Here is a 14,598-nt window from a genome sequence, read left to right as displayed (position 1 = left end):
AAAGTCTTCGAATGTGGTCAGGATATGATGTGGCACTTTACTTGATATTGGATCAAACATTTGTGTCCCATTATTTTGCATTGTGCCATGTGCTGGCTTTCCCTTTGTTTGGATTTGTATCATACTTACTTTGATTGCTAAAATACTACTATAATAACATTATCCCAAATTTTAACTGTTGCATCATCTTTTAAGATTTAGGGGTATACAGGATTTTTTATGGTTGCAATGAAAATGTTCACATTGTTTCATATTCTTATATTCTGATGTATTTGCTATGCTGCTGTGCTATTTCCTGATAATGATTTTAACAGAAGCATAATTATGCAACATGTTTTACTTAACAGTTCTCCCACTGGTATCTATGTATATTGTCTTTAAAGCATTCTCCCTTATAAAAATATTCTATCTGTATTAGTTTGGGATCTATTGCTGTGATCAACAGGAATTCTTCTTGAAATAAATTGACATTGTGAGATGGATACGGGTAATTCATGAAATTCAGAAAATTTCAGCATCTAAATCTTAAAAGAGGGCAAGGACAGGGCTGAATGTTAGAACTTTGGAAGTTAAAAGGCTTCTTTTCCCATTTGCATCATCTGCCTCTCTCTGTTCCTCTGTTTAATTTTTCCCTTCCTGTCTCGACCAGATGTTCTTGCTCTTTTTTTCTACCCCAAGTGACTGTACAAATTCTAGATTTTTACACATTTCAATTTTAACCATGTCTGAGAGACCACCTCTTTCTTGGTTCCAGTCTCAAATAAACAGCAAGGAAAGTTGGAGATGGTCAAGGGTCCATTGCTGGATCCACTCATGTGGACAGGATCTGGAGTCTGAGTGAGGATGATGCTCTCACATTGGCAACAGTGGCAGTTACAGGGCAGGTTCACATCTACAGAAGGAATACTCCCATGGAAGTATATAATTATCAGGGGAAATTTCCAAAGGTAGGGTACTAGAAAAATAAACACATACACCTAATAAAGCCACAAAAGCCTTAGTATTTATGGTTTTTTTCATTCTTTTGGTTAATTCATTTAGTAAAATTCTATACAGCCTTCTAATGATTCTCAATTTATTTTCCCTCAGATTCCTCTAAATCAATCCAAAACATCCTTTACTTCCAGTGCTACCCCTCCCTAGTCCTTCTTACTGACATGGAGCACATGGGTAAGGCAGCATCTATGATCTTAGGAGGAGTCACAAGGGTCAGAGATGGTTGTTCAGTCATTCTTTGAGCCAAATAGAGCTTTCACGTAGCTGTTTGGGCAATCCAAAGGCTCCTCCCCTTCATCTCCCCCAGGCTATTGTCTGACCTTCCTGTGTTCCTTTCTGCTGCCACTAACCTATTTTACTTTCTGAAGTTCCTTCTCTATCCAGCATCAGTATGAAAATGGATTATTTTCATTTCTCCCTGCTGTTTCTGGAATAAGCAAAGAAACCCATTTGGATGATAAATGTTTTTACTGTTGGTCACATCAGGGAAGCATGGTCAAAATGCCAAACATTGGAGAGTGCTTGGAATAGTTCACCAATTCTGAAATTGTCCAATAATCTTAGGAGGAATAAATTTATCTTCTTCCCTAAATCAGCTGGTTCCCTTTTGTAGATTATTCAACCATTTCTTTGCTTTTAATTATATTGTTAAAGAAATTTAAAATTGCTCCTGTATGTGCCCATTGTAGAGAATTTTGGAAATATTGAACACTTAAAATTAAAAAATGAAACATAAAAATATCAAGGATAACACCATTCAGAGACTTTTGCCTTAAAAATCATCCCATCTGGTTTATCTCATCAAGTTTATCCCAGTCTAAGTTGCTCAGTCCTTACACCGAGGTAGATTTAATGCTATGATCACTTCCTTTGGATGTGTGTTTTTGCCTGAGTCACTTTCAGACTTATCTTTCTGACAGTATGGAAAGACACCATGGTTATGAGAGGCTTTTTCTCATTTGACCTTCTGAAGTCCTTTTAGGGCTTCAGACACAGTATGTTAGTCAACTATCCATGACTGTGACAAATATCTGAGAAAAATAACTCATAAGAGGGAAATATTTATTTTGGTTTACAGTTTCAGAAGTTTTAGTTTATGATCAATTGGTTCTGTTACTTTCAGGCTTTTGGCAGGGTACATCATGTTTTTGGCAGAGTACATCATGTTGAGAGTGCATGGTTGGAGAAACTGCTCACTCCTTGGCAGCTTGGAGGGAAAGAAACAGGAAGTGAGTGGGATCCCAATATCTTTCTCAAGGAAATAATCCCCAATAACCTAACTTCCTTCCACTAGGACCTACCTTTCAATAGCAACACAGGCTGGTGACCAGACATTTAATACATGGGCCTTTGATGGGCACTTACCAAACCATTGTATGTGATATCTGGCTTCCTCTTGTGTGTCCTCACTATCTCTGTCTCCTTGTCCCTTTCTCTCTGGTCCCACCCATGAAGAAGCCAGCTGCCCATTGTTCTCCTCACTCTCCTCCCTTAGTGTCAGACTGATATGCAATAGTCAAACATTGCTTTCTTTCTTGTTCTTGAACTCCAGAAAGCTCCAGAAAGCCTGGGGGAATTTTCCTGATTTATGTTAACTCTGATTTTCTGGCATCCAGGAACTGGTTTCAAAGCTCACTTTTTCCTTATCTACTTTTAGTTTCTCTAGTTGCCCTTCCAAGTAAATATTTTGGCTTTTTCTGATGTGTCCATTTACATGATGGCAAGCTCATCATTTTGATGTCTGCCTTTATGAAAGTGGCAGTGCTATGTGTTCATCTAATCATTTTTTCTTTTCTCTTTCTCTTCTGTGAGATCCTCCAAGTTCTTTCCTTTCCTTACCGGTCAGCCAAGAGCAGAGGACCTAGTGGTGAACTCTAAGGCCACAGAAAATCATGAAGTCCCAGAGATGGAAGTTCCCTGTGTCTCTAAGTGACTGTATGGATCAGAGTCCAGACATCTTCACCCCAATCTCTACCAGCAATGAACTGTAATGTAAGAGACTTTCTTTTTATAAATTACTGTTTTGTAATTGTTACTGTTATAATAGTTAGACCACTTAGTACAATGTTCAATAAAACTCCATCCAACTTCCACTTTTTACCTTGCTTTACCATAAGTACTCCTTTATTAACTTCTCATTAATTTTTATTCCTACTCTGAATGAGTCCTTTAGTTCTCATTTCATTCTAGAACAGAGGTGGTGACCCACTGAGCTCAGTGATGTGAACTCTTGTCAACTCTACTTATGTTCTTAATTTCTTTCCCAGTTATCACCTGGGGATTCTCCTTCTCATTTTCACCTATCCAACTCCTTACTTTTTCTGAATCATTCTCCCCAAATCCAAACTACTTGAATATTATAAGCAACACAAACACTGACACCCCTTAAAAATGAAAGGACAGATATTATTTCTTTTCCTTTATTTACATTTAAAGAAGTAATATTCTTTACATTTTTAGATTTTCTCATCTTTATCAGTTAAAAAGCATATTATTTGTTACCCTTAACATCATAATGATATCTTGTATGTACCTTATGTAATTTTTGTATGACAGCCGTTGCTCCTGTTATACATATTCCCAGTTAGTTTTCTGAGGAATCCTACAATGTCAATATTGTTATCCATTTTTTACAGGATGTTAAGTAACGTGGTTAAAGTTTCACAGCCTACAATGACAGAATCAAAATTATAACCCAGGTGGATTCAGATATTTCACTCCATTATTCTGTACTGTGGTGTTCATTTTACCACTTACCTCTGAAGACATGAGAGTCTTTATGCCACCTTAACAGATAGAGAATAACTGGAGAGAGAAAAGTTTGCTGATAGTAATACTAAACTTAGGGAAAAATCAATTACATATAAAACTATAGAAATTGGTACATATTCATGCTAAATAGTTATAAGATTAAGAATAGTTTAGATATTACATAATTTTATAGCTACCTATCATCCTTGCTTTTAATTTTTTCCTATAAAAATAGTTGTGAAATTTCCCTCTAAGAAATCACTTTGAAAAAAATTACTTCTAGAATTAAAAACTAGTGGGATTTCAGCAAGCTCCTTTAGTGCTCTCATGAAAGGATAACATTTTATTAGTTTAGGCTTTAGAGAAAGATCTTCAGTGTATAGGGAGCAGCAGTGACAAGAAGACAAATGTACTTCAGTCAAAACTACAACTCCAGACTCATTCATCCACTTCATCTTTGACAAAGGAGCCAAACACCCTCACTGTAGGAAAGATAGCCTCTTTAATAAGTGGTGCTGGAAAAATTGGGTTTCAACTTGCCAAAGACTAAAACTAGACCTGTATCTCTCACCATCCACTAAACTAAAATTGAAGTGGAGTAAAGATCTAAATATTAAAACAGAAACACTGAACCGGCTGGTAGAGAGGTTAGGTAGAACTCTCGAAGACACTGGTGTAGGAAAGGATTTCATGAACAAAACCTCAGTTGCATGTGAAGTAGCACAAACAATCAACAAGTGGGATCTCTTCTTATTAAAAAGCTTTTGCACAGCAAGAGAAACCAACAACATTATGAAGAGACAACCCGCAATGTGGGAAAAATTTTTTACCAGCTATTCCTCAGACAAAGGTCTGCTATCTAGAATCTATAAAGAACTAAAAAAAAAAAAAAAAAAAATCGGACCTCCCAAATTTAAAGACCCAATCCAAAATGGGCATCTGAAATGAACAGACATTTCTCACACAAAGAAGTAAAAGCACCCAATAAATATATGAGAAAATGTTCAACATCACTGGTCATTCGAGAGATGCAAATGAAAACAACGCTGAGATTCCACCTCACCCCAGAAAGAATGGCTGCTATCAAGAAATCAACCAATAACAAATGCTGGTGGGGCTGTGGGGAAACAGGAACATTGCTCCACTGCTGGTGGGAGTGTAGACTGGTGCAACCACTGTGGAAATCAATATGGAGATACCTCAAAAAACTAGGATTAGAGGTTCCATTTGACCTAGCTATTCCTTTGCTGGGTATCTTCCCCAAAGAATTAAAGCTATTATACTATAGTGATATATGTGCACCCATATTCATAGCAACCCAGTTTGTGATAGCTAAAACTTGGAAACAGCCCAAATGCCCATCAACTGGAGACTGGAGAAAGAAAATATGTTTTTTTTTTGTACAATGGAGTACTACTCAGCCATAAAGAATGAGAAACTAGAGACATTTATAGCTAAATGGGTACACATTGAGGCCATACTCTTAAGTGAAATAAATAGGATACACATGTGTAAATACCAAATAATTTCTCTGGTGGGAGAAACTGAAAGTGTAAATAAAGATCAAAATGTATAATAGATAATGTGAAATAGGAAGAAATGGGGCAAAGGGGAAGGGGAAGTGGAAGAGGTTGGGGAAAAGAATAAATAATGAATAAAAGAAAAAAATGGAAACAAAGTCTTTGTAAACAGGGAGGGATGGAGTGGTTGAAGGGAGGGCAGGGAAGTTGGGAAAAAATAAGAACTTTTATTATGTAAAGGTACAAATTCCCGATAATGAATGTCAGCATATTATATAACTAAAATGTACCAATAAAATTAATGAAAAAAATTACAAATATGCAATATATATCTTTAAAGCATTTACTATATGCCAGAGAGTGCTCTATGAGAAGAAATCTATTGGCTCTTTTGTCCATTATGCAGATTTATTTTGTTGCCAGGCACTTTGAATCTTCTGAAGTTGATCGAAAATGTTGATTAATCCCATCTGTAGCCTGGAATACAAATGACTTCAGATTTCCATGATGTCCATTACAGTGAAAGATCCCACCTTGTCCTGGGGTTTAGGGTATGAGGTAATAGCCAAATGCACAGAGAATGGAAGGACTTTACAGTATCACAAACACATTCTTCGTTGACCAGGCAGGAAGACGTCTGTGTGCCTTCAGCTGAGTCCAAATAGGAATAGTTGACTTGAATCAAAGGCATGGATTTCATGAATAATTTCAGCAGTATTGACTCCTATTTTTGAAGCTATGATCGCACATTTAACAGCTGTTTGCCCAGTGTCTTCTTTAAGCATCCTTGATCCATAGCCTCAGACTGAATACTTGCTTTAGGATTATGAGATTTACTAGTGACCATTCAAATAAGGTGTCAATGAGCAGGCTTTTAACACAATCCCTAATTGAGGGAGAGACCAACCTGTCTGACATCATCAGGCAATCAGTGTAGCTATTAGATATGAGTGTGCACAGCTATGATTGTAGAACTAGATACTTAATATCATAGCGAGGACAGATCCCTGGTCGAACTGTTCTTCACTCACACTTATGAAATGGAGGTGCCGGGAAGGGATTAAGGTTGGTATTTCCAGACAGGCTTTGTGTTAAGATGGCAGTATAGTCTTCATAGAAAAGAGCAAACAAATCAACTTGATACTTTCTAAAAGACTAAGAGTTCCTCTAGATTTTTACTGAGTATCTTTTCTAAATCAAATGTAAGGCATTAGACAATTTTTTTCCAATTTTACTTTTTATTAGTATATGTTGGTAGTACATAATCATTACATTCCTTGTGAGGAGTTGCTACATGCACATAATATGCCTTAATTCTTTTTTATTCCCACCCTTCTTCTCCTTTCCCGCTCCCTTCATCTCTTGATCCCCTTTCCATTTGAGAAAGATCTATCTCCCTACTTTGTATTACCTATCTTTTACTTGTCTCTTTACTTATATTTTGGGTTTCTCATTTAAGAGAAACTATGTGATATTTAAACTCGTGTGTCTGATTTATTTCACTTAACATTATGGTCTCAAAGTACATCCATATTTCTACAGATGACTCATTTATTCTTATTTATGGAAGAGTAGTGAAGAGACAATTTACAAAATGGGAACATTTTTTTTGGCCAGCTATACTTCAGACAGAAACTAATAACTCTAACATATGAAGAACTCAAAAATTAGATTCCTCCAAAATGAAAGACCCAATTCAAAAGTGGGCACCTGAAATTAATAGACACTTTTCAGAAGAAGTACAAATGGCCAATAAATACATGGAAAAATGTTCAACATCACTACTCATTTGAGAGATGCAAATTAAAACAACATTGAGACTCCATCTCACTCCAAAAAGAATGGCTACTATTAAGAAATCAACACTGGAAGAACAATTAGTAGATAAACTGGGGCTAAAGAAATTACAGGAAGAGTCAGACCTTGAATTAGCAAAAGAAACTTTAGGTGTTAAAAATACAGTTTATGGAATTGATGCTATGAATCCATCTTTAAGAGATGATTTCACAGAGTTTGGAAAATTACTAAAAGATAAAGTTACACAATATGAAAAGTCACTGTATTATGCCAGTTTTTTGGAAGCCTTAGTTTGAGATGTGTGTATTTCATTGGAAATTGATGACTTGAAAAAGATTACCAATTCATTGACTGTGCTTTGCAGTGAAAAACTGAAGCAAGAAAAGCAAAGCAAAGCCAAAAAGAAGAAGAAAAGTGTGGTTCCTGGAGGGGGATTAAAGGCCACCATGAAAGATGATCTGGCAGATTATGGTGGTTATGATGGAGGATATGTACAAGACTATGAAGACTTCATGTGACATTTTAACTTCTGGTGTCTTCTTTCTGTTGCCCACAATCCCTTCAACATGTGGCACAACTTCCTTTCCTTTCAGTTCTGCCAAATGCTACAATCAGAAGTGCAGTATCTTTTGTGCTGGTTACTCAACCCCTTGACACTTAGGTGCTAATGTGCAAATGAGGAAACTTGGATCTTGCTGCCAAGGGGTTAAAATCAGGAACCTCAATTTCTACTAAATCATAGTTTAAAAACAGATTTAAGAAAAAAAAAAAAGAAATCAACCAGCAACAAATTCTTCTGGGTTGTGGGGGAAAAGGAACCCTTCTCCACTGTTGCTGGGAGTGTAGACTGGTGGAACTGCTGTGGAAATCAGTGTGGAGATTCCTCAAAAACTAGAGTTAGAGGTCCCATTTTACCCAGCTCGTCTCCCGTATATCTTCCCCAAAGAACTAAAAGCATTGTACCACAGTGATACATATACACCCATATTTGTAGCAGCAACAAGACCCATGTTTGTAATAGTTAAATCTTGAAAACAACCCAAATGTCCATCAATAATGAATGTATGTTTTTTAAAAAACAAAATGGTGTACTATTCAGCCATAAAGGATAAACTTGAGACATTTCTAGGTAATCTTGAAACCATCTTGAAACCATCCTCTTAAGTGAAATAAATGAACACACATGTGTAGATATCACACTGTCTCTCATGTGAGAAACTAAAAGTGTAAATAAGGACCAAAATGTATAATAGATATCATGAAATAGGAAGAAATTATTCAAAAGTATACTGTGTGAAACACTTTGTTAATAATTAAAATGTTTTACAAAAAAAGGTAGAGTTTTCTTAGGAAATGAGTTAAGAGATAGATTAGCAAATGAAATTATATTCTTCTAAGATCATGATACATAGTGTATTTACCATTGTTATTCTTTAATTATTTTTGTTATGAAAAATTATTTTTTCCTAGAAATTGTTTTATATTTCTCTTTATTAATATCTACTTGTATTACATTAAAATAAAATAAATCCACTAAACTTTTTTTGTACCCTCTTGCTTCTTGAAGAACCCCTTTCCTGCTTCTTTTATTCCTTAAAATATCCAACATACTTCTGGTAGTTAACCTGAATACTGAAGAAGAGTCAGTTGTTGCCTGGAAAGAAGAATGGTTAGGATTTGATGGAAATGCAGAAACATTATTTGAAAAAAATTTCAGAGATTTTACATAGTACCCTAAACTGGTAATTCAAAGAAAAGAAAAATAAGTTTGAAGACAAAATACATTAAATACTGTAATTGTCAATAACTTTTGTTTTCATGGACATAGATCCCTGAAAAATCTCATTTTACTTTTTGCCCAGAGTTTTGTACTAGATCATTCATCTGCTTATCCAGCATCTAAAACAGAAACAAAATCTATTGAGACAAACAATGAATGGTCTTTGTAGAGCATTTGGAAAACACATAATAATACCAAATAAATCATAAAAACTGAGTAGACATTATCACTGATACCATTGTGGTCAATTTTCTAAGCATCAATATGGCTTTTTTTTTTTGGTACCAGGGATTGAACTCGGGACCTTGCGCTTGCGAGGCAGGTGGTGAAACCACTGAGCTAAATCCCCAGCCCTATATGGCTTTTTCTTTAAATAAAGACTATATTAAAATTTAACATTAGTTTTAAGTTATAATTATATATTTAGTACCTATACTAGTAAATTTTCTAAAATCATAATTTTCAATGGTCACAAAATTTTCCATTAGAGTCATATATAATAATTTATTTGACTTATTCCTTATTTTGGGCATTAGAAAATGTTCAATTTTTTTATTATCACAATAATATCACAATAAAAATAATTAGACATTGTCATTTATTTATATTCCAGGGCAAGCTTCAAGTTTTCTATATTTTAGGGCAAGTTTCAAGAATTTAATTGATTATAAGTTAAGAACTTGCATCAGGCTCCTAAAACATGTTGACAAGTTTGTCCTGTCTTTCCATACCCTTTCCAACTATAATATTAATTTTAAACCATTAATTCTTTTTATGAACACAAATCAATTTTTCATTTATTATTATCTTTATAATAATTTATAAGTCATTAATATCTACTATAAATGATTTACAGTATTACTTTTTATATTTTTTATTCCTTATTGAAGTTTAATCTATTTTTAAGAATCATAGTGCTTAGTAATTTATCATTTTGTTTTCTTCCTACTGATTTTTTATTTTAAAATTTTCTTTCTTTTGTTATTCATACCATGTTCAGAGATTTAGAATGTTTTTAATCTATTTGTAATTCTTCCACCAATTACCCTGAAGGTTTCTGAAAGTGTATTTAATTCCACATTTTTAGTGTTACAAAAACAAAGGTTGCATATTTGAACTTTTTCTTATCCCTTTAAGATGAGGAATTTAATGTGCCTTTATTATCCCAACTTCTCTGTAGCCTTATCATTCAAGCTTTTGTTAATATATTAGAGTTGTTCCTTCAAAATGATAGCATAAAATCACTATTTTAATATTATTTGCCTTCTCTTTCTAAAGTTATTTTAACATTTATTCATTATATCACTCATTGAGATTTAACTTTATAGTTTCTGTGTTCATTGGAAGCCTTATTTAAAACTTAATTTCTGTGCTGAGTTCTTAATTTTTGTTCATCTTAGCTGGACAATAACTTTAAACAGTATTTTAAAAATAAAGGTGTGTGCGCCAGGTATGGTGGTGAATGTCTATAATCCCAGCACTTGGGAGGCTGAGGTAGGAGGTAATCAGTGAGTTCCAGGCCAGCCTGTACTACATCATGAGACCAAGGCCAGTCTGAACTACATAGTGAAATCTTCTCTCAAAAAAATAAAATAAAATAAAATAAAAGTGTGTGAATGTTTTCCTTTCTTTGCCCTTGCATCACATATGAGAATGACTTTTTGTTTTCTTCATGTATGTGAATTACAAATTAGTTGGAATTCAAATTCTTTTTTTTCTTAAGAAAAGCTGCTTTATTGACTCCAGTGGCAAATTTATAAAAAGTTAACATGTCTTGCTCTATTCAGATTTACATTGATTTAATTATATGTGTACAGTTCTTATTTCAGTCATGTTCTACACCCAAGACAAATATTCAAGGGGTTCTCTAAGTTTCAAAATTCAAACCACAATGCTGAATAACATGATTGAATAACATGATTACAGACAGGTATTGAAAAACTGCAAATGTGCTTGCTTCATAATAGCTCCCTTTTATCTCTCTTACCTTTTTCAAAAATCTTGTTTCATTAATGATCTATACTCTTTAAAATCTATTTATAATTTTATAGGTAAGTAATTTGATTTAAATTATTACTTGGATCTTTAAAAAATTTTAAACTGTATTAAAAAACAATAGAAATGCATTTAATACTAATCATTGATTAAAATACCAAGAAAGCAAACAAAAAAATCCTCTTAAATATATAAATACTTAAATATAGAAAATATCCATCAAGAGTCAACATATATTTAATAGTTGTATGAGAAAAGTGAAATTGGCCCTTGATGCCAGGGAAAATTTAAAAATGAGACTCTTCAAGCAAATGCTGCCTGTGGGCAAGCCTTGTATTTTGAAAATTTAAACCTAATTTATACATACATACACACACACACACACAGAAAGAATTTTTTTAAAAATTACACCACAAGTAAAAAACTGGTAACTTGTTTACAAAGTGCAATATACCAGTACAGCATATTCAACTTAAAGAATGTGGCTTCTCAAGTTTTAAAACTTCCTTGGTTTCCATTTATGTAAATGGTTTAATATTCAGTTGTGTGGCATAACACAAGAAACCTATGTAATGAAGCCTAAGCCCTGAACACCTTCTATTAATTAATTCCAACATTAGCGAGTATGAAACCTGGAAAGTAAATTGTCAATATCTGATCAATGAGGTACAGATTATCTGAATAAAATTTATGACCTGATGTGAGCTGTCAGTAATTCCAACACACATTACTGCTTGTAATAAATTTTGTATGGTCTGCATGTCCTTCAATAATTGAAGATTTTTCCTGCTTTTTTTCTCCAGGTCTCAGTTTGGCAAAATCCTTCTTACTTATGGTCCCCGTGAGTTTAGAAGAATGGCTACTGCTGTTTCCTTCTTCATCAAGAGTCTTTTTGTTAGCTCTCACTTCCTTTTTCTGCTTCTCTAGCTTCTGTTTCTCTAGCTGTGCTTGGTATTTTTGAACTTTAGTTATTTGGTTGGCTTTTGCTTCCATCTTTCCCACTAATGCCTCCAGTTCACACTCTGAGCTGTCTTTCAGTTCAGTGTTTGGTGACTCCTGTATAAGTTTTGCAAGCTGCTGGTGATCAAAGCTCATCTGACCAAACTCATCCTGTAAAGTCTGTAAGACTTCTGATAATTCTTCATTGATGCTACTGGAAGAGCGAAGTGTTGCTGACTTCTTACTTCTACTACCTTGCAAAGGTACTTGTTTTGCCAAAGAAATGTTGTTCACCACTCGATCATTGCACAAAACTTTACTGGGCTGTTTCATTAGATGCAAGACATGCTGAACATTAGCTACCACAGCATGGCTAGGACTAGTGGACTTTCCAGCCACAAATGGCATATCACATAAGCATAATCTATAATGAGGTTGTGCATCAAAATAATTCCTAGGTCCTTTCTTTTCTGGTGGTTTTTAACTTCTTTTTTAAAAAATTTTTCCTGCAATGGGAACATATGAGGTTGTTTTATCTTTTTTTAAAATTTTATTTTATTGGTACATTTTAGGTATACAATATAATGACATTCATCATTGGAAATTTGCACCTTTACATAATCTTTCTTGGTTCTTATTTTTCCCCCTTTCCTTGCTCTCCCTTCAACCCCTCCATCCCTCCCTATTTACAAAGACTTTGTTTTCATTTTTCTCATATTAATTCCATTCCCTTCTTTCCTTTCCCCTACCCCTCCCACTTCCCCTTCCCCTTTGCCTCTTTTCTTCCTGTTTCACATTATCTATTATATCTTTTAATCCTTATTTACACTTTCAGTTTCCACACTAGAGAAGTCTCTTTGTTTCTAGATCAGTCTGTAATTCAGCTGCCTTAGCTTGCATACGCTTCCTTTCCTGTTCTTTATAGAATTTTGCTTCCAATTCTTGCAGCTTTTTTCTGCAAGGGCTTGCATTGTGGTAAGTTTGTTATAGTCTTGTTCCAGAAGATGCAGTTTTACAAGTTGGCTCTGAACATGTGTTTGATCATGTTGTCGTTCGCTTTCTAGGGTCACCTGTTTCTCTAAGACAGATGTTCTCTCCACTTCTGCATGCTTTATCGTATTCCGCATGTATTCCAATTGTTTTTCTAAAAGATTACATTTATTTTCTGCAGCTAGCAGCTGAGACGTCAGTTCTTGATTGTGCTTTGATTCTTCATTGTTTGAATTCTCCCTTCCTTGTATCTGTTCATCTAGTACTTTTTTATATTCAACTGTTTCTCTGGACAAAGTTTTCACACTTTCTTCTGCCTGCATCCTCTCAAGTTCCAAGCGTCGAATCTTATCTTGAAGATTCTTTAACGCAGAAAATATGGCTCTGCTATTCCTTCCTGGGTAGGCAAGTATAGGCTTATTTGGGAAGCATCGTAGTTCACTATTAAGGAAAGGTTTATCAGGTGGATATAATACATATGGAGATGAAAAACGATGAACCATATTTCCATTAGACTGTGATAGTTCAGCTAAGATATTCGAGAACTCAGAATCAGAAACCACAGACTCTGATGCCGCCGCCATCTTACTGGTCTGGAATTCAAATTCTTTCATCAAAAACTTTTTCTCTTAGAAGTCTGTGGATAATGCTTCACAATTTTCAGATATTTAGCAGTAAAAAGTATGCTCTAATTTAGTTCTTGGTATATAATTTGTAGAATTTTTCTATATCATTGTGATTTATCACATGATAGGAGATGTCTTGACATAGGTCTCACCATTATTTTGCCTAATACTTAGATCAGTAATGAAGAATATTTAGTCTTTAATGATACACACAGCCTGCTGCAGCATGCACGCCATAGGTTTACCACCACTGCTTTTGATACATGTCTTTGAATGTCACTTCTTCCCTAGGTATGTTACCCCTAATTCTCAGGTACAATTTATCTTCCTTTTAATTCTTTCTTCCAATATTATTTGAATGTCTTTGTCTTTTTCCTCCATATTTTTGAAAATCTTCTGATGTTTGTCCTTCACTAGCTAAGATCTTGCTTTTGTTCATAATGCTAAATCTCTCTTTATTTTTGATTCAAATTTTAAATTCTATCGTCATTTTGCTTCTTTTCAATCTTTATAATTCACAACTGATTTTTGTCTTAATGTGGTTTTAAAATCTCATTATTTCAATTTTATTTTTCCTTGGAGGCACGTCTGCTTGTTCATGGTTTCTGATTTCTGAGGGATACAGAAGACGCTTTTGTACCAATGTAACTTCCAGGGACAGCTTGCTCCGAGCAGACCAGCAAATGTTTTGCCAGTGAGTTTGGTTGCATGTTATACCAGTGTCCTGAGTCTTATTTTGATTGCTTAGAACAGAATGATTACTATTTTTTCCCCATGTTCTCAATCTTCTCATTATTGACATTTTGAGCCAAAGAATTCATTGCTGCAGAGACTGCCCTGTGCTTTTTAGGATATTTAACAGCATCTCTGGCTTCTGTACACCAGATGCCAGTAGCAATTCCTTCCTCCCCTCTTGAGACATAAAAATGTCTCCAGATATGCCAGATAAGTTTTCCCTGGGGACAGAATTGTAGCTAGTTGAGAACCATAGTTCTAAAGGAAATATACAAAATCATACTCAGTTGAGTAAAGAAAAATGGCTAAGTAGGAGGGAGATTAAAATGAATCAAGTAATCATGAAAACCCACACTTGAATAGATTTTAAGGCAACCTTTACATTAACAAAAACAATGTGGTGTTTTCAAGTAAGACAATAGGCTTAAATGCTCAGAATGGTGAATAGTCTTATGAACAATGCCGTTAG

At 34.5% G+C, this 14,598-nt stretch overlaps 1 protein-coding gene and 1 pseudogene across 1 annotated transcript; one reads left to right on the top strand and one right to left on the bottom strand.

The window, feature by feature from the left end:
* Positions 1–7,108: 7,108 nt before the first annotated feature.
* Positions 7,109–7,582, top strand: LOC147824992 (eukaryotic translation initiation factor 3 subunit J-like). The gene is made up of 2 exons (XM_087187891.1): positions 7,109–7,326; positions 7,429–7,582. The coding sequence occupies exons 1-2, from the start codon at positions 7,109–7,111 to the stop codon at positions 7,580–7,582; spliced, it is 372 nt and encodes a 123-aa protein (XP_087044017.1).
* Positions 7,583–11,486: 3,904 nt separating this feature from the next.
* On the bottom strand, positions 11,487–13,352 carry LOC101706431 (centrosomal protein of 57 kDa-like; annotated as a pseudogene).
* Between the last annotated feature and the right edge of the window lie 1,246 nt (positions 13,353–14,598).

This window comes from Heterocephalus glaber, unplaced genomic scaffold (assembly GCF_053883595.1).
Source record: "Heterocephalus glaber isolate CG9 unplaced genomic scaffold, H.glaber_assembly_v1.0 deba00001523, whole genome shotgun sequence".
NCBI classification, from domain to species: domain Eukaryota; kingdom Metazoa; phylum Chordata; class Mammalia; order Rodentia; family Bathyergidae; genus Heterocephalus; species Heterocephalus glaber.
The sequence above is the reverse complement of the archived record's forward strand: the minus strand, read 5'-3'. Positions and strand labels throughout refer to the sequence as shown.